At 36.7% G+C, this 22,188-nt stretch overlaps 1 protein-coding gene across 1 annotated transcript in view; it reads left to right on the forward strand.

Annotated features, from left to right (window-relative positions):
• The window catches only part of SYNE1 (spectrin repeat containing nuclear envelope protein 1), a 288,904-nt gene that overhangs the window by 49,446 nt on the left and 217,270 nt on the right, over positions 1-22,188 (forward strand). The window contains exons 4-10 of the mRNA XM_085055829.1: positions 5,466-5,561; positions 7,421-7,504; positions 10,505-10,525; positions 10,798-10,890; positions 12,532-12,710; positions 14,675-14,871; positions 15,012-15,121. Of these exons, the coding sequence (XP_084911955.1) occupies positions 5,466-5,561; positions 7,421-7,504; positions 10,505-10,525; positions 10,798-10,890; positions 12,532-12,710; positions 14,675-14,871; positions 15,012-15,121 (780 nt within the window). The remainder of the gene's footprint in view (positions 1-5,465; positions 5,562-7,420; positions 7,505-10,504; positions 10,526-10,797; positions 10,891-12,531; positions 12,711-14,674; positions 14,872-15,011; positions 15,122-22,188) is intronic.

Consider the following 22,188-nt stretch of genomic DNA (forward strand, 5'->3'; position numbering starts at 1 on the left):
TTCAGCCAGAGGAAACATCTGAAACTGCTTTCTGTGAAACAGAAATATTAACCTTATTGCACACAATATATTTGAATGAAACTTAAGTCATGTCTTGTGTAGTTTGATAGAGGTGTACTGAACTGGTTGCAGACATAAATAGTGCTTCATTAATCCAGTGCTGAATTAATTATCTGATGCATTGTGGGATTTGTCATGAAACGATTGTTACCTCTTCTTAACACAACTTAAAACTCCTCGTTTTTCCTTTAAAATAGTAAAGACTGTTATTTACACACAGTTTTAAAAGTATTAAGTTAAAATTGCTGCCAACTTTGTCTGAACATATAATCAGTGAGATTTAATTTGGCATTTCCTGAAGTTTTTACACAACACAGCTCTAACCATAGTTATCAATTAATCCAATAAACTAAAATTTTAAACTCCAGAGGAGCTTTTTGAAATGCATATTTTTAAGCCTGAAGATTAGTAATCATTAAAATTGAGTAAAGGATATCTGTAACAGCACTGTTTTAGCTTTTGTGTAAGGAATTGGCTAATAATACCCTCAAAAATGAGCCAAGCAAAGCAGGAAGCCCCTATAATGCCATATCATGTGATTTGATCTAATGAGGCAGTATGGTTGAGCAACAGCATTTATTTACATTCCCGAGGAGTGTAATTGAAGAACTTACTATCAAATTAACTACAGTGGCATTGTAAAATTCAACTGCAAGAACAAAGTTATCTTTGGTACTTCTTGACAGTGGATTCTCACTGGAAATGACATCTGTCCCCCCATTGTGTTTGAAATAATTTGGAAAAGCTCCTCATGCAGGAGAGAACTTAAGCATTCTATATCCTGTTTACTTCAACTGAAACTGAAAGGTGTTCAGTATTTGCTAAAGCATTACCTAAGTGGGCTGTGAACGAGTGTCCGAGGGGAAAAATAACTCATTTCATGTTCATCTATTTCTTAATTGTGTTGTGTCATTAATAATAATCTGATAATTATGGACAAGCAGAATTATTAGATAGGTTATCGATATCATACATATCATGTTAGGTATTATGAGTGTGTGTGGGCATGCCAGGATAATTTCCTAGTCTACAGACTAATCGTTGGGAAGAGACAAAGTCGTGGTGGCAGCTTCATTAAGAGATCTTGCCGTGGATTGGGATTTATGAATGTTCCCTGCTGTGCTAGTCCCTTTGGGCCGTGAGGCCTCTGGTGAACCTTTTGACTTGCATGATCTAGGTGTGTATTCTTTAATGGGTCTGATAAAGACTGATCAAACACATTCAAACCAGGTAGTTATGCAGCCACAGCCCTGACCTTCAGCTGCCTGAGGGACCTTTTAGTTACTTGTAGTAAGTGGGTTGTGTTAATTCACACGTTAGCAGGAAGGTTGTTTCTGTGATACTTTTATTGATGGCTGTCAGCACATTTGCCTCACTGCCTGTGTTAGATGTGTAAATCATCTGGCTTTGCTTCCCATTCTCATCATTATGCTGCCAAAGGAGAAGCACTGTTTTTAGAAATTAGACTCAACAAGAGTGACCCAGGCCATTCAAATTCTTAAGTTTTTAAGCTTCAGCTTTTAAATCTTTGTTAGTTATATTTTTGGGAAGTGTGGAAATGTGTTTTATGAGTTAATCACAGCTATAGGACATACAGATGGGTCTTTGAAGTGCCCAGGACTATTCTTCCACTCATGTTATGACTTGTAACCCAAACGTTCAATATTTAGGCTATTTGGTTTTTGTAAAAGGTTGTAGTGGGTTTGTTTGTTTCAAAAGAAAGTGGCAATCTGTTAAATCTCCATTGGCTGGAAGCCCTTGAAATATGATAGGGAAAAACCTGGGAAGGAGATCCACTTTTGGGCAGCATTGTCTGCATTCTGCTCTCATCTTTGACCCAATAAAAAGTGGAGCATCTACTAGTCTGGTACCTAGCAAGGAGCAGTGTGAAGTGCTGGCCTCAGACCTACAGCAGAGAAGCAGCAACACATGCTGCACCACTGTGGGGTGAAGGAGCTGGGAGTGAAGGAATGAAGCTGAGCTGGGGGAAATGGGGGATACCTGCGGGGAAGGAGATTTGAATTTCTGTCTTTGTTTCTCACCACGGATCCAGAATAACGGTGCTGAATTTGACTCAGTGTATACATTCAAAATTAACAGTAATTTCACTTCAAATTGTCTGTCTCCTGGCTACTCTTGGAAAACTTTGTGTTTCTTCCCTTTCATTGCCATTTTGTATAATCTTGTACAATTATTAATGGAATAAGTAATAGGAAGAAGTAAGAGAAAACAGAAAACTATAATTAAGATATCTGTAACTCTTGACACCATGGCTATCTAAAGAAATGTTTCATCATAAATGAGTTTGAGGGTTTTTGAAAAAAGTACTGCATGAAACCTCTTGATTATTTTTTGAGGCATCTTTTCAAAGTCTAAGTTTAAAATACAGAACAAATTTGCACCAGTTTCCAAAAAGGAGACATTGCTTGCATTCAGAACAGCCATTGCTTAAATATTTTTCATTCTATTACTTATGCAAATTTTTGAGATAGTGGATTAGATGAGTAAAGATGGAAAATATATCACCTTCTTAAGTAGGAGAGGCATGTGCTTTTTATTGCTTTCTTTATATTTCATGAAAGGTTGGGGGAATAGTAGTTTCAAAGCTTTGAAACACAGACTGTGAATTGGTTTAACCCAATCAAATAACATTTTTGTTCCCAGGTGTAGGGATAATTTTAGTGTTTGTACTCACGCAGTATGTTGTAAACTCACTAATAGAATGAACAACAGATACTTACTGAAAGTTTATGAAAAATTAAGAGAGTGTAACCTCCTTGTAATTAGGTGTTAACATCTTCAGGGGAGTAAAAAACATTATATTAGGAAGTGTATTACTAAGAAAATTTTTGTCAGTCTATATAATTAACTAATTTTCCATATTAGAGGGTTCTCGTACAAGAGATGTTGTGACACAGGTGTTGGATCTCCCTTCTGTTCCTGTTTTATTGGTTGTGAGATCCATGGTGTGTGCTGCTAAACACTGGCAATGTTTGTAATTATTCAACCTTCCAGCAACTAAATGTACATTTAGGCTTGCTGAGTTAAGGACAATTGTGATTCTCACACTTCAGAGCAGCAGCTCTTACCAACTTTGGTGCTTGATGGTTTCTTTGCTGCTTCTCATGTTATTTCAGTGCTTTCTCTACACCTGCTCCTCCCCAAAGCAATGTTCGATTCAAGTAGAAAATACTGTTGGTGTTAATTTGCTTGGATGACATGCAGGGGTACTTTCACTGCCTTACAATAGTACCAAGCCTCAGCTGGGGTGTAAATCTAGTTTTTGTAGCTTCTGTCAATACCACTGGAAGGTGGTTCAGAGCAAGAGTTTGGCTTGGATGATCAGAGGTTTTAACTACAATGTGAAGCTATGCACTGGGAAAACCAGAAGTGCTTCCCAGACTTGATTTGCTGATGAATTCCAGATGACTTTTGGCTTAGTCTTGGGATGAGACAAATTCTGACCTCCACCTCAATTTGTGAGTAAGGATGCCACAGCACACAAGTTGGAAGGGAGCTGTGTTGTGCTCAAACAGGTTGTCTGAAAAGCACATTACGGGCACCAGAATTATGGAGTACTGTAAATGTCACCCTTCAATCTAATTGTATCCTGAATTGCGCACTATAAGAAACTCATCTCTCTTCATTGCTGTAGAGTCAATTTCAAGAGACAAACCTCACTACTGGGGCAATTTGGATAGGTAGTGAGATTTCTTTAGGCCTTCACCTCCCTTTGGATTAGGATGGCAGCTGCTATAATCCTCTTGTCTTTATGGCACAATTATTTTAACACATAATTCTTCAGTGTTTTGTCATATGGTAATACTGATAAAACCAAAGCTGCTCCAAGCTTCAAACAGGAAATGATAACATAGAAGGTGAGGAAAATTAATTGCATTTAGGTCAACTGCCTGTGATGCAAGACTGGGACAAATTAATCTCCAGTGACCTGCTTGTTCCATTGATTTCTTTGGTGTTATATTAGTGAAGAAGAACATGATCCAAGGTAGAACATTATCTATTGCATTGCTAGGAAATAAAAAAGAGCTATGACTAAATATACTCTCATAATGAATTGTAGTGCTGCTTTATTTTATATACATGAGACGATAGGCTCTTCTATTAGTGTGACTATTAGAGCATGTCAAATTTCAGATGAAGTCTGCTTCCAGCAGAGGAGTTATTTTTTCACTTTATGCCAAAATTATGTTTTATTGAAATACTAGTTTATCCAAGCTGAACAATTTTTTTTATTTGGGGAGCCAGGATCTTTTGCTTTCTCCTGATTTGTTATTGCATTTTTACCTTTACAAGAGCAGTGTTTCATTTGTTAGGTTCACCTTTTCAAATCTCTATTTCTACACAAAAATAATAGCAGATAAGTTGTTGTGCAAGCACTTTTTTTAACAAGTACCCCAAAAGTAAATTATTAGACCTACAGTAGTTTCAAGAATTTTGTAGTCTCATCGTAATTTTAGTGAATTAGCAGGTATTATTATTATGATTACTATCATCATCATCGTCATCATCATTATCATCACCATAAGGTATATGAATTCCACAAGCTGATGGAAGCTGGAGGATGCTTATTCTATTTATCAGCTGGACCAAGTTTAAACATTTTATTTCTGAGAGACATTTTGTGATCATTAAACTACTGACCAGCTGAGAGTGGTCGTTCCACAAGCTCGTGTGCATTTAAGAATACAGAGTTTTATTATGTGACCCTATTATTTAAAATTTCTAAAAGATCATCTGTTTACATATTTTTGAGTATTATTATTGTTGTTTTCGTGAATGTGAAGACATTTAGTAAGCAGTTTGTCTTAAGTAGGAGCTGGCACGGTGCTGACAGCACCGGAAGCCTGCAAGGCTGGAGGAGAGGAGAGAAAATACAGCAACTCAGTGTAACAACTGTCAGCTGTGGGAAAGTTGCAGCGTCTCTCAACCAGCTGCACCGCTCTAGGAATCTTCCCTTCAGACAGCTCCTCCTAGTGCTCAGAGTGAGAGAGTGAAATTTCTGGGAAATACTCAACGCTAGGGAAAATAATCTGATGGATCTGATGGAAATGTGACGATAATAGTACATCCATAAATTGTGCATATTTTATAGAACCACAGGCAGTTGTTGGTGTGTTTTCCTGCTGTTTTTCTGCTTGTTTCAGGCACCAGGAGATTTCTCTTTTGTATCATCAGTGGCAGAAATCGACAGTCCTGTGCCAGAAATGTTAAATAATTAAACACTGTGGTGGCAAAGCAGTGGTTAAAGGATGTATTGATATTAAACATTATAAAACACAAAGAAGGGGACCAGCGACTCTCTTTGGGTTTCTGTTCAAAAGGAAGGGAGTTAAGATGTAATACTGGTGACTCTTTATAATAGCTGAAACCTTCTCCCTTTTCAGCGCAATCCTCCCATGCTGGTGAATGACCTCTTTGAAGATATCAAAGATGGGGTAATGCTAATTGCCCTTCTGGAGGTTCTTTCAGGACAGAAGCTGGTAAGAGCTTTCTTCCTTCTAAATATACAAGATAGTTGTATAACTTCTGTGGGATATAATTTTCTAACAGGTTTCTATATTTCAATACTGTAAAAAAACTTACTCCTATGTAGGAAAGTAAGGTTTTCACAGAGTGGATTATCTGATTACAAAATATTATTACAGGTGTGCTTGATTCTATGCATTTTTTTATTAATTTTGCCATAGTAGTTCATGAAAATTGCTTATTTGTCTTAGTCTTCTGGGTTTTGTTCTGTATTAGTTCATCTGGGTTTTGCTAGTGTGATACAAAGTCTAAACTGCAAGTTATTTCTAAACATCTTCCAAAAAAATAGACTTTTCTTGTTAAAATTACGGCTTTGTCTCAAAAAAACCCATACAAGCTCCTCAGATTTAATGGAGGCTTATATCCATTGCCCTTAACAGCTGCTCTGCTACTGTAAAGAACCTTAAATGATGCCAAATGGCTTTTTCACATCCAAGTTATGTGCAGAGGGGACAATGTGCTCACAGCAAATAGGCTGTCTCTTGGGAGGCAGGCTAGTTTTGTGCATGTGATCTAGGAGAAAAATGAAAGGATTTTAGGCCAAAAAACCTGACTTTTTCTGACTTTTCCCAAACCAGCTCACAGATCAGGTGGCAGCATCCGAAGGAGAAGTGAAACAGTCTGTCATTCAGCTTGCTCCAGGGCTCAGGTGTTACAGGCTCCATCACATGCAGGCAGTTTTCAGTGCTCTCCTTTTCATATTTCACCTCTGTTGTGATGGCAGTTGAACCCCAAAATTCGGTAGTAAATAAAACTGTAAAAGAGATTTTACTGTGAAATGGGATAAAGCTGTACTTTCCAGTGTGTTTCTGCTCCATTGAAGTATATCCATGTAGTTTGTTAGTCTGAGACAGAAAGCCTCCCTCTTGTGGCAAACCAGAAGTAGTAAAGCAGGAAAAGAATTTTAATGATGGCACCTGTTACAGTGAAATGCACTGGATTGTATCCTGCCTATATTAATTAGGGAAAGACAAGAGATATTTCAAAACTACAATTGTGTCTGGTGAACTTAAAGGTTATGTGTACCAGTATGTGATATTCTGTAGTAAATGCCAGAGGAATTTCAGAATTCATAGTAGACCTTTGTTGAATCCATTTGTAACATTGTGAACGGCAATTTAAATTATAATAGTTTCACATTTGCATTACAATACAAGATTCTGTAGGGAATTCAATTCCACTGTAGAGTATTAGAAACCTAGCATATGTTCTTGATTAAATTCAAAGAATTCTGTATTTTTTTTAGCCTACATGTCTAAGGTTCAGCAAAATTCATTGTTCAGTGGGAATTCAGCTGGGGTTTTAATTGCCATTGAGGTATTAGAGAGATGAGATGAAAATTCTTAGGTGAAATGTCTTCACTGCACTGAATTTTAAAAATAACAACCAGTCTGACTTATACACTGCAGGCAAAAATAATTCACTGAGAGAATGTTGTCTTCTCTAAAATGTGTGTATATATATATATATATATGTATATATTTATATACACACAAATATATATGTGCAAAAATAGTGGTAGTTATTTTACATAAGAACAACAGTTCTCTGATTTAATGATGTTTATGGACTGAAGTCAACAGCTTGCATCCTGAGATTGTTAAGGCATTTCTAGCTTTTTTATAATGGAATTATAACACTTGTGTCCCCTGTGTCTGTCAGTCCTCCGTGTGATGTCCATGCAGAGATACAATTCAACAGTTTCACTGTTCCAAGGAGTATTTTCACACAGGCACTGGCAATAATCTAAAACTTTGATTTTTAAAGCAAATTGGCATAAATTTGATTGAAGTTTAATCTGTTTCTCTTTAAGCCTTGTGAGCAGGGACGTCAGCTGAAGAGGATTCACTGGGTTGCCAACATTGGCACAGCTCTCAAGTTTCTAGAAGGTAGACGGGTAGGTATGATAGCACTTAGCCCTGATTTCCTTTTTTGTTTTTCTTCGTTTCCATAAGGCTATGATATGTATCTACCCACCTGTTTTTATTCTCCAAAATTTGAGCTATGTATGCAGTCTTTGTTTTTTTCACAGGGCCTAAAAGCTGCTGCAAAATGAAAATTATAAGGTCCAACACTAATACGAGGCAATGCGTAGGGTGTACTGTGTCTTTTTTTGGTTTTGTTTTAATTTATAATGAATCACCTTGGATTATTTCCTTTTTTTTTTTTTTTTAATGTGCTCTTTGGTTCCTTATGATCTCTACTTCCATGTTGCTCTTCTCAGCAAAGAATAAACTTTGTTTCAGGAGACACATTCATGTATAATACCAAAAATAGATTTCTGGTCTTCACTAGCTTTTACATACAAAAATCTACTCCATGAAATTATAGATACAAAAATTTAGGGCAATGTGACCCCTTATTAGCTTGCCAGTATTTCAGAGTAATTCCTCGATTTATTCTGGTCAGTGCTGTGGCCATTTTAGAAAAGAAAAAAAATAGTTTATAAATTTAACAAAAGAAGAAAATCCAAAAAAATCTCATTTTTATTTAGGTATGAATAACATATAAAAGCAATGTACTTCTACCCTTTTTCCTGACTTCTCTCTGCAGTGGATTTTTTTCATTGGATTATAGGTATTTCATTCCTCTAATTTCTGCATTTTAGTTCAATTCTTCTCAGTGCATATGTTGTACCTGATGAATTTTGTCTCCACAATGCTGTGTGCTGGGAGTTGTTGGATTTTGGCATTCTTTCATTCACTTTGACTCTTTGACATCTTGACCTAATTACATTTATGTTACATGGAAAAAAATCTTAGTAAATGCCCATAAAAAGAAATCTAAAAGAGAACATTTTAAAATTGCAAATGCATAGCCAAAACAAAAAAAAATTGTGTTCCTGAAGCAAAATTCAGCTTTAGCTCCCAATTTCACTGTTTGGGGAAGTACAGTTTGTTAGCACAAACCATACCATACACAGCCTGAGGGAGGAAGCTCAGGTACAGACAGAGCTGTTCCTGGTGAGACCTCTGTAACCTCAGACAGGGCTGGGTGAAGAGCAGAACTACCACACTTCCTTAGTTTATGTTGTCACAACATGATGGGTGGCCCAGCTTAGATCCCAGAAATACTGTAGCATTGCAGCTGGGAAATGGACCCTGCCAAGGATCAAGGGAGATTGCCAGAGCACTGTCTTTTTCCTTCTGATAGCTCAGTATTTTCCTCTGGACCTGTTGTAATTGTATTAATATCCCAGATTTTCTTCTGGAGGGAGTTGGAAATCTGCAGGGTGTCAGGTGTATCAGGGTGATTGATAGCAGTGTTCCATAAGCTGAACCCAACCTAAAAGATGCGTCTTCCCAGTCAGTCACCCTTCTCTTCCCCGAGGAGGTGGGGATGCTGTTCAGGCAGCAAATGCCTGTTCGGCAGCTGAATGTCATCCCCGGGCTGTACTCAAAGGGGAACAAATGCAGACAGGACCTCCTTCCTCCATGGGTTCTCCCATAAATGAACTTTATTACACATTTAATCAACTTACTGTTTTCCCTGTCCAAAGAGACTTCTGCTAATACTCCTGTTGCACTACAAACTGCAGCTTGCAATTAACAGATACTATTCCAGACAAAATTGGTTTTCTCATGGTTCTGTAAAGTTTCTTTTTATTTTTAGATCCATTTTATTGGTGTATAAGATAAAGGTAACTCTGTAACTAGACTAGATAATGTGTGCTTCTGAGAACAGTAGCATAATCAGAAGCTTTAGCTGAATGCCTGTAAATCTTTTGGTTTGTGATAGATATTAAAGTAACCTTGCTTTCTAGAAAAGGAAAAGCTTTTGTTGTAATTGGTCCAGCTGAGAGAATAAAGTATATTTTTCTTTAGGTAGGTAATAGAAGAATTTCCTTATTAATTGGTGGAAAAACAAATTATGTCAAGTTTCCTAGAGATTTGTCGATTTCTTGATGGAGGGGATTGAAAATGCAACCTATGGGGACTTCTTCTGCCTCTTGCAAAGCAGCCTATGCAGATTTAATTGGGGGAAAAAAATCAGAGCTCCAGACTACAATATTTGTTTGCTCTTGGCATTATCGAGTGGGTTTCCAGTTGCTGATTCAGAGAAATTCAGTCTTTCAGCTGTTTCAGAGAGAGGTCACTTGAAGTCATTCTCTGGCTTTTCTTTAGACTGTCAAGGTTTTTCCATAACTTTTGTCCTTGAACAAGCTTGTAGTGCATGAGCACTTTAGCAGTCATTCATGTTTTTGTCATGATTGATGCCTGACTCTTAGTTTTGCTGAGGAAATAAGTACTAATATATTTGCTGATTTTCCAGTACTACTTTTTTATTTCATTTCCCTGATCATTATCTACATGTTAGTTTGTTTGTTGTGTATTCTGTATCCCCTCTTTATTTCCTTCTATCTTATGAGCTTGTTTTGGGGCAATATTTTATTCAGACTATAGATTAGCATTTGAGAGTTAATAGTAATGAATTCTGTTCTCATTTCTGTTGAAAAACTTAATTTGACCTTGGACATCTAATTTTTTTCACACTCTATTTTTAAAAGAGCTATCGTTAGGCTTGTCTTACAAAGGAGCCTTAATCTGTGGTTTTGATATCCTTTACAATGAAATACTCTTTGCAGGAGAACTGTGGCATTATTTTTTCCATTTTCTTTGTTTTATGCTTTTTCCACCCTTTTCCTTTTTATATTTTTGTTCTTAAACTCACTTTTCTCTATTCATTCCACATGATTTAGAACTATATCAAGAAATCCCTGCATAATTTAAAATCTGTTGCAGAGTATTTAATTTGCTCTCCTGATTAAATTTTTTTGTAAGGTGTGCCAAAAATGTGCTTTCCTTCCATTATAAAATTAGGTTAATGCATTTACCTAGTAATTAATCATTGAAAATTTATTTTTGTATCATATTTTTCCTTTTGCTTTTCATGCTAGTCCGTATACAGAGGATCTCCGGTTTGTACAGTGTTTCTATCTAATTTTTATTTTTCTTTCTGCTTGAAATATTTTTTCCTACAAATAATAGCATGAAGTGTGCTTAAAAGTTTTCCGTTACTTGGAAAACTTGTCTAAATGTGAAATTGCACTATTTAATGTGTGGGGTTTTTTTAATTGAGAAACTTGTTTGATTGCAGAAATGCATTTCCAATATGAAAGCTATTTGAAATGCATTTCATAATTGCTGGTTTTTGTGTGGGATACTAATACGTGTTTTGTTTTTTGTATAGATTAAGCTTGTCAACATAAACTCAACTGATATTGCTGATGGCAGGCCTTCTATTGTGCTTGGCTTGGTGTGGACCATAATTTTATATTTTCAGGTATGACAACTTTTTATACATCAGAGTTGCTTGCACAAATAATTGTTCAGAGATCATAATTTTGCATGAACTAGTGTAGTTCAGTCTTTCACCATAACAATGTCACTTTGTAATTAGCTGAGGATCTGATCCTGAATAAAGCAACAGTTGATGGTAGAGGTGCTTCACGTTGAGTAAAATTAGATACTTGTCTGTGGAGTCAACTGGTCTTTGCCTAGAATGGAGTTCTTTCGTAGCTGAAACATATTCTTATGCTTTGTCTAAGGAATACAGCACAGCAAAAGAGGAAAATAATAGAATTGTGGATTCTTGTTACAAGGATCTTTAGCAGCCACAGTGGTGACTGTGCTGTATGTCTAATTCCAATGTGCTGGGTGTCAGTCAGTAATTATTCTCAAACCATACAAGTAAATATGGTGATTTCACTGGCAGATGCAGATATTTGCAAGGATAAAATTTAGCTGTGAATGATGTAGATTGACAAAGGGTTGAATTTGTACAGGAGAAATCACTTGCATTCTGTTGAAGATAGGTGGGAGGAAAAAATGGCTTCTAAATTCTGTCCATATGAGTTAACAAAGTGAGTCACTGCTCAACACTTAAAATAACAACTAATTTTATTGCTCTTCTTTATGGAGCTCTTTGGCTCCCTTGTGATGTATCTTTCATGTCTCAGGGATGCTGTTCTCCTCAGCACCAACCACTGTGATGCCTCAGTAGGTCAGAATTTGTCAGAATGAAAGTTAGTCAGAATGATATGAATGTTTTAATTTATAGCTCATTGAAACGATCAGAGAAAATTATGCTTTTCAAACTGAAACTCTAGTTCTCTTCATAATTTTTATTTTGTCATTTTTTGACCTTTCTTTTACTTGTCACAGGCAGATACATAATATCAAAATGACTGAAAGCAAAAATGCATGAGAGCTGTGTTTCTCATGCTGGCAGACTCATTCTGCGATGTAACAAAACTTTGGATTTTAAGAGGACAGTACAGAAAATCTTGCAACATCCTCTGGATATAGTTTTGTCATGTTAAACCACCAAATTTTTAGTCAAATGAATGTTCTTAGAATGAAGTTAAAGATTTTCATTTGATGAAAGGCATAATGCAAGTAACTGTCCTAGACCCTCAACAAGCACTATCAATGCACTTTACCTGCAGTACATTCACTGTTTCTTCAAAGGTACCTCTAAACAAAAGCACAATTGAATTTATGCCAGAAGAGTACAATAGGAACTAAAAAATCCAGATGACATCACTGAGGTCAGTGCCATTCTTTAATTGAATGAGCCTTCTCTGAAATTAGTGGATTGTTGGATTGTTTTATAATCTGAACTCAAGCTACATCTAAGGCATTGTCTCCTATTTTGAAGATAATTCGTCATTACATGACACACTTGCATATTGTTCTAGCTGTAGGGTATCAGATGCCTTGTAGTCCTAAATTTCGGACCATCACCTGGGCACATACATTGGCGTTTTTAAAGCTCCTGTAATATATATTTAAATGAAATACAGTTAATCATGGCTTCTGCCCAACTTTATTTTGACAGCTGTACTGGGAAATTATTAAAGAAACTGGTGTGAATTAAGAAGATTATCTACAAAGAGTCCATTAACAATTTTTTTCCCGGCAGATTGAAGAACTTACCAGCAACCTCCCACAGCTGCAGCCCTTGTCTAGCAGTGCTTCTTCTGTGGAAAGTGTTGTCAGTTCAGAAACTGCAAGTCCCCCAAGCAAACGGAAGGTGGTAACCAAGGTCCAAGGAAGTGCAAGGAAGGCTTTGTTAAAATGGTTGCAGTACACGGTAGCAAAGTAAGTAACCTACAAATTAACTGATTTTATATTTTAACTTTTTGCTCAGGTTCCAAGCTCTCTCAGTCAAGGATCATCCTTTTGTTCTGTATTTATATAGTACCTTCCTATATATATAATTATATAGCCTCACACTGTATTCTTTTTGACAACTGAGGCTGCTAAATGTTGCCACCATACAACAATCAAGTAATAAGTAATGATTTACATTAATTTTGCATGCTGTCATATTTTATAGTTTCTGACTAATGAATGGGATTATCTCTGACAGAATGAGGAGCTGAAAGGGGAATTAGATGTCTGAATGACAATGCATTAGTCCCACTGCCAAAACACTCCATGTGACACTGCCAGTACCAAACTGATTAAGAATTCCTTAGTGAGAGCTTGTAGGAACACTAAATTCTGGCACTTGCTGTTGAAAGGCAAGTGATGAAAAGTTATCTATATCCTTCTGCAGTTTTTTGATACAATGGAAATATTATTACAAAAATTGCCCTGAATCTTCATTCTTCTTAATCCAAGTTATTTTGGAGTTAGCTCTTGCTATGGTTAGTTAACTTAAGAATTTTCTTCTTTGTTCTGTAAGATTATCCCATGCTGTTTCAGCTTCGAAAAAGGCATTAACACCCCTCCCCCCCAATAATTAGAACAAAGATACTATAGTCATCAGGTAGCTTACACAGTAAGAAAATACAAATCAGAGGTGTAAAATGACATGAATTTATTTGCTCAAATTTAAGAATCACTGGTAAGTGAAGACATCAGTAGTGCAAAATATAGAGGGGAAATGGTCAGTTATGGAATGGTGGCTCAGAGAAAAAAAATGTAATTGTAAAGACTTTATCCGTAGAATACAGTAATCTATAGTGTAGTACAGTCTAATTTAGCTTTCTTCCTTTGTACTGTTAGTAAGATACCAGCAATGGAAAGTGATTGGTTGCTGTTTCCAGACATGTAAACAAACAAAATGCAAAAAGATTCATATATTAAACTTTCAGTTTTATTGGGAAGAGTAGATAAAGTGTGTGGAAAGAAGCCTAGTGATACCTAGTGCTACACTTTACCTAGCTCTGCTTCACCTTGTGGTTTGCAGGGGCTACTTCCTTAAAGTCAGTGGAAGTGTTTCATTGATCACAGTGAGCTTGGAATGAAGCTTCACTCAGTTACTGTTGCTTGAGCCTCCCAATGCCAAGGCTACCTTGGTGTCTAAGCCTGTCCTGAAAGGATGCTTGCTTGTGCAGACAAAGTTAAAAACACTCTTGCTGTCTGTGGACCACCATACCTTTCAGGATTACTGGTAAAAGAGGCAGTCAGAAGTGTAATTCAGTTCTGATTACTTTCTTGTTGTATATTCCTATTTCTGGTTAATTTGTGTTTATTTTTAGTGGATATACTAAGTGTTCAGGGTGTATGAAATTATAGTATCATTCATGCTTTTGCTAAAACATAAAGAAATTTGTGTGTTACAGTTTCCCCTAGACAGCAGTGATGTCACTGTTCATACTTTCATTTTAAAAAATAACAGATGAGCGCAGAGTTTTTGGTATTTTATTTGTATGAGACTGATGTACCTAATTGAACAGCAGCAGTCTTAATGGAGCAAGATTTATAGGGAGGGAGAGAATAGTGAACGGAGCTGTGTACATCCACAGACTCATATAAGAACTTTGAGAACTTTGGTGCACTTCATTGCTCATTGCTTCAAGGCTTATTGCCACTAGCAAGTCCAGTGGAGACAAATACATCATGAACATGTCTTAAGAAAACATTTGTATCTTTATAGGCAGAAATGAATTTATGCAGTGGATGGATGGAGCTGTAGTTGACCTGACTTAGCATTGCAGGAATAAGTGGTTTAGGTTTATTGATGGGTAACCACTGGGTGGAGCATTCACGTCTCCCCCGTTGTTTCATGTGGTCCTGATGTTATTAGTAACTTCTATTCTTTTCATATTCTTTAGGCAAGTTGGAATTGAAATCAAAGATTTTGGACAAAGTTGGAGGAGTGGCGTTGCATTTCATTCTGTTATTCATGCTATCCGCCCAGACTTAGTGGACATGGAGAAAGTGAGGGGAAGGTCAAATAGAGAAAACCTGGAAGAAGCCTTCACAATTGCAGAAGCAGAACTAGGAATTCCAAGGCTCCTTGATCCAGAAGGTACCTAATGCATAGTTTAAAAAGGTTTGAACTGCTTGCATGGGTTAAGCCAGATGTACTAATTCATACTGTTTAGACATTTAAGCAGCATTTTATGCCATTAAGCTAAAATTAATTTTCTGTGTTCAACACTTCTCTAGATGTGGATGTTGAAAAGCCAGATGAAAAGTCTGTCATGACCTATGTAGCCCAGTTTTTGAAGTACTATCCCGATCCTCATCATACAGTGACTGACGTGCCGGAGAATGATGTAAGTATCTCTTGCATAACTATAAGATACAGTTTGTAACAAAGGGGGGCTTTATAAATACATTTTATAACTTTCTTATAGTTCATTATATTTCCTTTTGAGGAGCAGTTCAAGTGACAAGCAAGCACAATAAGAAAACTGGAAAGATTAGCTGAGAATAAAGGAACAAGTGTTACAGATGTTTAGTAGGTGGGGAAAATAAAATGATGATCCTGCAGATACTTTCCTCTTTTCAGGAGTTGTAGGAGCAAAAAATAACACAAATAGTTATTGTAGATAGTAGCAAACCAATGTATCCTAAAGTTCCTTAGCACTTTTTAAGCATAACACCAATGAGGTTGTAATAATTTGTTACCTGAAGCAATGTGTCATTTACATTTCTACCACACTGAGTTTCTGGATAAGAACAAGAATGGTCCAAGAAACTGTTTTGGTAGAGTCTTTGGGCTTTTATGCCTGAGAGGCATATTTACAATTTTGACATAGATTCTTTTCTATGTCACACTGATGTTTAACTCTTTGCTCTAGGGAATTGTTTTCAATCATGTTTTTTCCTTGGAATTTGATTTGTGTGTGCTCTGGTGCATTGGCTATGCACTGGAATGGTGATACTCAGCGATGCCAAGTTATTATGACTCACTTCCTAGTCCTGATTTGCTTTCTTCATGGCAAACACTGGAAACACTGCTGAGACAATCTGCTCAGCCGCAGCAAGAGAGAAAGAAGAAGCAATTTTTATCTGTGTTTCTCTGCATTCACTACAGAGGTAGAAAAGAGCTTTGAAAGGAGTAAAGGAGTGAGTCTCCTTCCTTATGGCTGTGTGAGGATAAGGTAGCTGTAGCTTTGCTGTTTGCTTCCAGTGCCTGAGCAGTGGAATTTACAGTATTACTTGCTGCAAGATTAATCTGAGGACATACTTGTACCAGTGTCTCAGCATCCCACTGAGTGATGGGGCTGCTGGAGAGGACTGAGTGAGCACTGGGGCCTCGTGCTGTGGCCTGTTCAGGCTAAGGCAGTCCTGCCATCTCCATACCATGGCACACAGGGATGTTTCTGCTGCCAGCAGCCCTGACCAGGCCTTCTGCCTGTGCTGGGGCTGGGTTTTGAGAAACAACCTCAGCACCTTCCCCCAAGCTTTATGCAGAGATGGTGCAGGAGAATGCAGGATTCAGCCATCCTGTGCTCTGCCTGTCTCTGTACCCACAGAGGTGCTGGCACACAAGTTATGAAAGGGCAATTAATGAGTTGCATTCAGAATTCCAAGTGAATTACTAGGAAGCAGAACAACACAAATCAATTTGACATGCTAACATTCTGATCTCACAACCACTTTCTTTTCTTACATATCACTAAGATATTCCACCAGCAATCCACATAAACTTCTGTAGAACTGCTGACCCCTTGCATGTCCCGTTTTAGAAACCAGAACTCACAGACTCTGAGAAGAAAGTAAGAGTTTGACATTGCACTAAATTACTAATGTCATCATTCTTTATTTCCTGGAGGAAAAACTATATTGTTCTTTACTCTCCTGAAGTATCCATGTCCATCTTTACATTATTTGGTTAGTTTAGATACTCAGGACAGGATTGACCTTTAAAATCAGAAAGTTATGTACTTAAAACACTCCACCTGTAGTCAGCAAGAGATAGACACTTTCCCAGATGGCATCTTTCTTAAGATGGTGTCCTAAGCAAACTATCTTCTGGCAGCCCATGTTGCAGACTATTTCAATAGAGATAAAACAGAGTCAGATTAATCCATCCCTTACATAAAGATAGGCAAAATTTAGTTGGTAGTTGATTAAAAAGATTTTTGTTTTAGTGACTAGCATATTCTCCCTATTTTTAGCCTTTCTGTCTTCCTCCTGAAGTATAGTCTAAAGAAATATTTATCATACAATAGTAGAATCCAGGTACCTGGGAGAAGTAACCTTACAAAACTCTTGTCCCCTGAACTCTTGGAGTAATCCTAATTTCTTTTTAAAGGATATAGTTTACCTGACATGTGTCAAGTGTCTGCTGTAGAATAAATTGGACAGTAGATGCTAGATACAACTGGTTTTATCTATCTTGCCAAAAGAACTGAAAAGCAAATCTCTAAGTTGCAGATGCTACATTTAGTTAGAAGAATCCTTCTTCAGACTGGACTGTGTCTGGGTGAATTTTGGCAGGGAGAGGGAGGGCAAGAGGAGATTTCTTAACCTCTTCCCCCACCCTCCAGACAACTCAGCTGCCACTGTGTTTCCTCAAGATGTGTTGTCTGCACAAATTCCTCTTCATATTCCCTGTTGATTCAATGCTCAGTTCATAAAGAATTTGCATTGGAAGAAGTGGAGTAATGATTGAAGCTTACCCCCTATTTGTGGTCAGAGGGAGCAGCTATTTCCACATGCATTTCCAGAATTAAAAAGGGTCTAATATCTCATGCATGGACCAGCTATGAACATATGTGAACTTGTGTAGTCAACACATCTCAAAGAATCACAGTTGCTCTACGGTAAGTAACTATATTGCCACATAAAATAAATCACGTATTGACTAGCAATCTGGAAATCAGATCTAATATGAAAACTGCTTCACTAGATGTGATACAGACACGTGATCTTGATAGTAGTTCTAAGTACATCTTGTATTCCTACATGTGTGGCTCTTACTGTTCTCTCTGGACTTTCTGTCTGCTTTGCTTTATTTTATTTTGCTTCTTTTTTTTTTTCCCTGCTTCTCGTTTTCCCATTTGTTTCATATTGCTAGGAACTTCAAGCAATCCCAACTTTTGTCATTTCTTTTATGAAATTTAAGGTAAGGGTATATGCTCAGAATAATTACTTGGATTGGACCTTTCATGATTGTTATCTTTTTACATGCTGCACATATTTGACTTTAGATTTGGGGGGTTTTAATATACATTGATTTGCTAACCTTAAATTAATCTTTCCAGAAAAGCAAATAGATTAACATGATGAATCTAGGTCCTTTCTCTTACATGAGCTGATCCTAACAGCCTAATGCTTAATTTTGCAAGTAACTTAACAGAAATACTATAGAAAAACAAGTCAACTTTCCTATAATAAATCTCAGACTATGCTTTAAGTTTTCTTAAGTATAGATATAAACATTAAATAAATAGATTATAGCTCAATGTTTCCACACATCTAAACTCATTTTAGATGGATAATTTTGTATGACTTTAGGTTTATAGAGTAGATAGTAGAGTGTATGGTTGTGATGTATGTGGACTGTGGGTTGGAAGGAGAGCATGGTTATGTGTAATTGCTTGACATGTGTTGCTCCTTTTTTCATCAGAATTATGGTCCTTTTAAAAATATTCCTTTTTAACCATCCTAGATTTAAGATACTTCTACTTTTCTAGTATTAACTGAGAGAAGTTCAGAAATCTAATGCAGAGTATATGAAAGGAGTATTCAGAGGTGAAACTTGAAGACTGCGGAAGTGAATATATTATGAAATAAATAAGAGGTTCACTGCAGTCCATGCTCAAGGGCTTTTTCTGGTTGGGATATTTTTTTTCCAAATAAATATGCAAAAGATATTTTAAAGTGGCTATGATCAAGGGTTCATCTTCATCTCACATTATGTGTTTCCAACTAGTGATGTATTAAAGCCGGGGTTTATACTGATAGCAGAATTATTCCTATATTCTTAATCCATTCAAGTAAATTTGGTCACCTTTAATGGGACTTCATACATCCTTAGCCTTACACAGCCTCAGTGCATTGCTTCTTAAGCCAGAGGAGATTTGAAGTGCTAAAAGCTCTGCTGATTTCCTTATCATGGTATAAATTTAACTATGCTTAAAGCTCACCCCCTCAAAGTATTTCTGATGTAAAGTCTCTCTTGTGCTCTGATGAGCAAGTAATTCAGAAGATAATCCTGTCATCCCTGACATTTTTATGCCAGCAGAGTTCCCCACTGTAAGAGGAATTTCCTGAGCAGCAGCTGCAAAAATAGCTTTCTGAGCTTTTCCAGGGATTTAGTCTGCTTCTGCAGAGAGTCATTAATAGCTCATCCCTGAAGGTGATGCCTGGCTCAGCACTCACCCTATGTCTGTGATATTGCTGCCAGGGAGTGAGTTTCAGTAACACATATACATCCACTAACACTTATATAAATATAAGCCAGAGTTTTCAAAGGGAACAGCATAATTAATTGAATTTCTGCATGAACTTTTTTGAAAGGACTGCATTTTTTCAGTACATACGCAATACAACTGTTCAATGTCCCTGAAAAACAGGTGACTAAACTTTTTTGATTTAAAGTTTAGTATTTGAAAACTCTGTTGTGTCTGTGCCTGAGAATTTGAACAGGTCACCTAGTTTATAACTACGTATTACAGAACTAAACAAAATACTCCTTTTCCAGTCCATAATTAAGGTTCTCATCGTATTTTCAGCTCTTCAAATGCTAGACTGTTCTGTATTATTCTTTAATTTTCAAATTAATTCTGGCATATCAGTTAATAAAATAATGTTTTGATTTTGAGTCTGGGCTGAAAACTCCCTATACAAATTTAAGATGTACCCCGTTATCATATTGGAACTCATAAACACTTTTCTCTAAATACCTTCTTTGATGTTCCTTGTCAGTTGAGTGCTCCAGTTCTGTTCGTCTCTACAAATGAGTGAATATTCATGGAATTGTGTAAACATAAATTAATATTTAAAATGCTGCTTGGAAGTAGCATACCAAGTGAGTCACAGGATTTTAGATAAACTCAAAGAAATGGATCAGAGATCAATGATCCTCATGCTGGGGAAAGCACAGATAGTTATATTTATTCTAGATAACTTTTGTTTGGTGGTTTATCTTCTAAACTATATGCTGCTTCAGATGTGCAGGCTTTAGAACATAGTTTACATATCTGTGAGAATGTCCTTTTGATTTTTTTTTTTTATAAAGAGTAAGAACAACTAGGCACCAATGAAAGTCCTGTTTTAAGAATGATAGCTCATTAAATCTGGTGGGTGTTGATGAAAGGTGCCTTGGTGTCTAAGAAAGTGAATCTCTTCTGTTGATTACCCACATTGAGACTTTAAAGTGCTTTAGTGTCAACCAAGGACCAGAGAATCTAATTTGCAGGTGATAAGTGATGTACTGAACTGGAAACCCGTGAAAACGTATGAATAAATAAATAAAAGTTTTATCGAGCATTGTTGCACAGTGTCTTCTATAGCATCCAGTTAGGTGGTTAGTGAAACACCTCCATCTTCTGCAATTAAACAGAGTTATAAAAAATTGTCTAAATAAGTAGTTTTTAAAAATACAGAAGACTTAATGCCACCTGTTAGCTTAGTCTTTTCACTTATTATCAGAGAAACAGTATGTGGTTTAAGAGAGGTGAGGCTGTTCCTGTGTTCTTTATCTTCAGGTTGCATAGAGGTATTCTTAATCCCAGAGGTAGATACTCTGTTTCAAAAATATTTGGTCAGACTGGGTTTTAGTCATTCTTAAATTTTTAAACTGTGATGATGGGACCCTTGCAAAATACCTGCTTTCTCAGATTCCTACATGAACATTTGCAGACACATTGATGCTCTGTTAAAGTCTTACCTTAAGGAGTAATACAAATATGACCTATAGGGGAATATAAGACAGCATTTTACGAAACTGAATTTCATAGTGTGAATTAAAAGTAATATACAGAGCATTGGGACACACTTTTTCTCTTCATGACTGCAAGAATATCTTACTGGAAGTTTCAGTCTGCAAGATTGTTACAGGATTTTCAATACATTAAGATGCATGGTTTTATATTGCTTTTATGGACCTGGCAGCTAAATATTAATAGACATCTCAATAGTCTCACTAAAGTTATAGCTTCTTAAGAATGGAGTGAATTTAATACCAAAGTTCTTTTTTTGTTGTCTGAATGAGTTAAGATTCTCTCCTTTTGTATTCTGCCTGGTTGGATTCAGTGATCTTAGAGGTCTTTTCCAGCCTAAATGATTCTTCTCATAGAGAAGTGCTCATGAATTTGCTGTTTTTCTCAAAGGATCATGATGTTATTTTCCGACACACAGACCAGAAGAACAAAATTTTCTTTGCCTTCTCTGTATTTTAATGATTTGATAATTTGGGAGCGCTAGGAGCTTTGGCTTCTTGGGAAACCATGTGTATTCAAGGAAAGTCCAGTATTACAGGCAGCTGGAGCAGGGAAGTGTCATCTCTGTCCTGTGCTGTTGCTCAGGTATCCGCCTTGGTGTGTCAGAAGACAGCAGCATGAGCTACAGAGAGCTTTGTTCCAGCCCAGCTGCTCTAACGTCATGTTAACCTCACTGCAGCTACCTGGCTATCAAGATAACTGTGATAATTGTAAACCTGTTGTGCAAATTGTGTCCAACCAACTACCACTGTTTTGAGTAGAGGCTCAGTAAATGAATTAGTATAAATACATCAGGAAGCTGTCCTTTCCTTGGCTGAAATGAAGCAATAGCTCTACGTTTTTAAAATTATTAAGGGTAGTTATATTTTGCATATTTTAGGCAGCTTTCAAAGAAAGGAACCATAAATTGGCTTCTTTTCCATGTTAGCATCATTTCTTAAAAGATAGTACTTTGTTTCTTAAATGCAGGCAGGAACTACTCTTTTTTCATCCCAGTCTAGTTTTTCTTTTATGTAATGCTTGAAGTGTAATCACTCATTTTAGGTAATTACCTTATATGATGAGATGTTGCATTTGTTCGCTGTAATAGGCAGATTTGTTGACTATATGTATCTGATAAATTTAACAGTAACAAGTTCTAGTTTCAAAAAGTAGCTTCTGGTTAACAGCCAACACATGTGGCTCACTATCTGGAAATCTGAAAAGGACACTTGTATCCAACTTGACAGCCTGCATACACAGTGCACAGAGTACTTTCTGTTTTCTGATAACCTTTGCATGTAACATGCTCACACACCTGAGACTTCCTGTTAGTATTTTTCTGTCCAGTTCCAGGTCACTGAATTCTGTGAAGAACTTTGCAGCCTTACTAAGGCACAGTGCCATAACAGACTGAAGTGTTAAAGGAAGCCTATAAAACAAAAACTCTTTTCTTCAAAGCCATA

The sequence above is a fragment of the Lichenostomus cassidix genome, chromosome 3, assembly GCF_008360975.1.
Source record: "Lichenostomus cassidix isolate B80296 chromosome 3, HeHo_3.0, whole genome shotgun sequence".
Taxonomy (NCBI): domain Eukaryota; kingdom Metazoa; phylum Chordata; class Aves; order Passeriformes; family Meliphagidae; genus Lichenostomus; species Lichenostomus cassidix.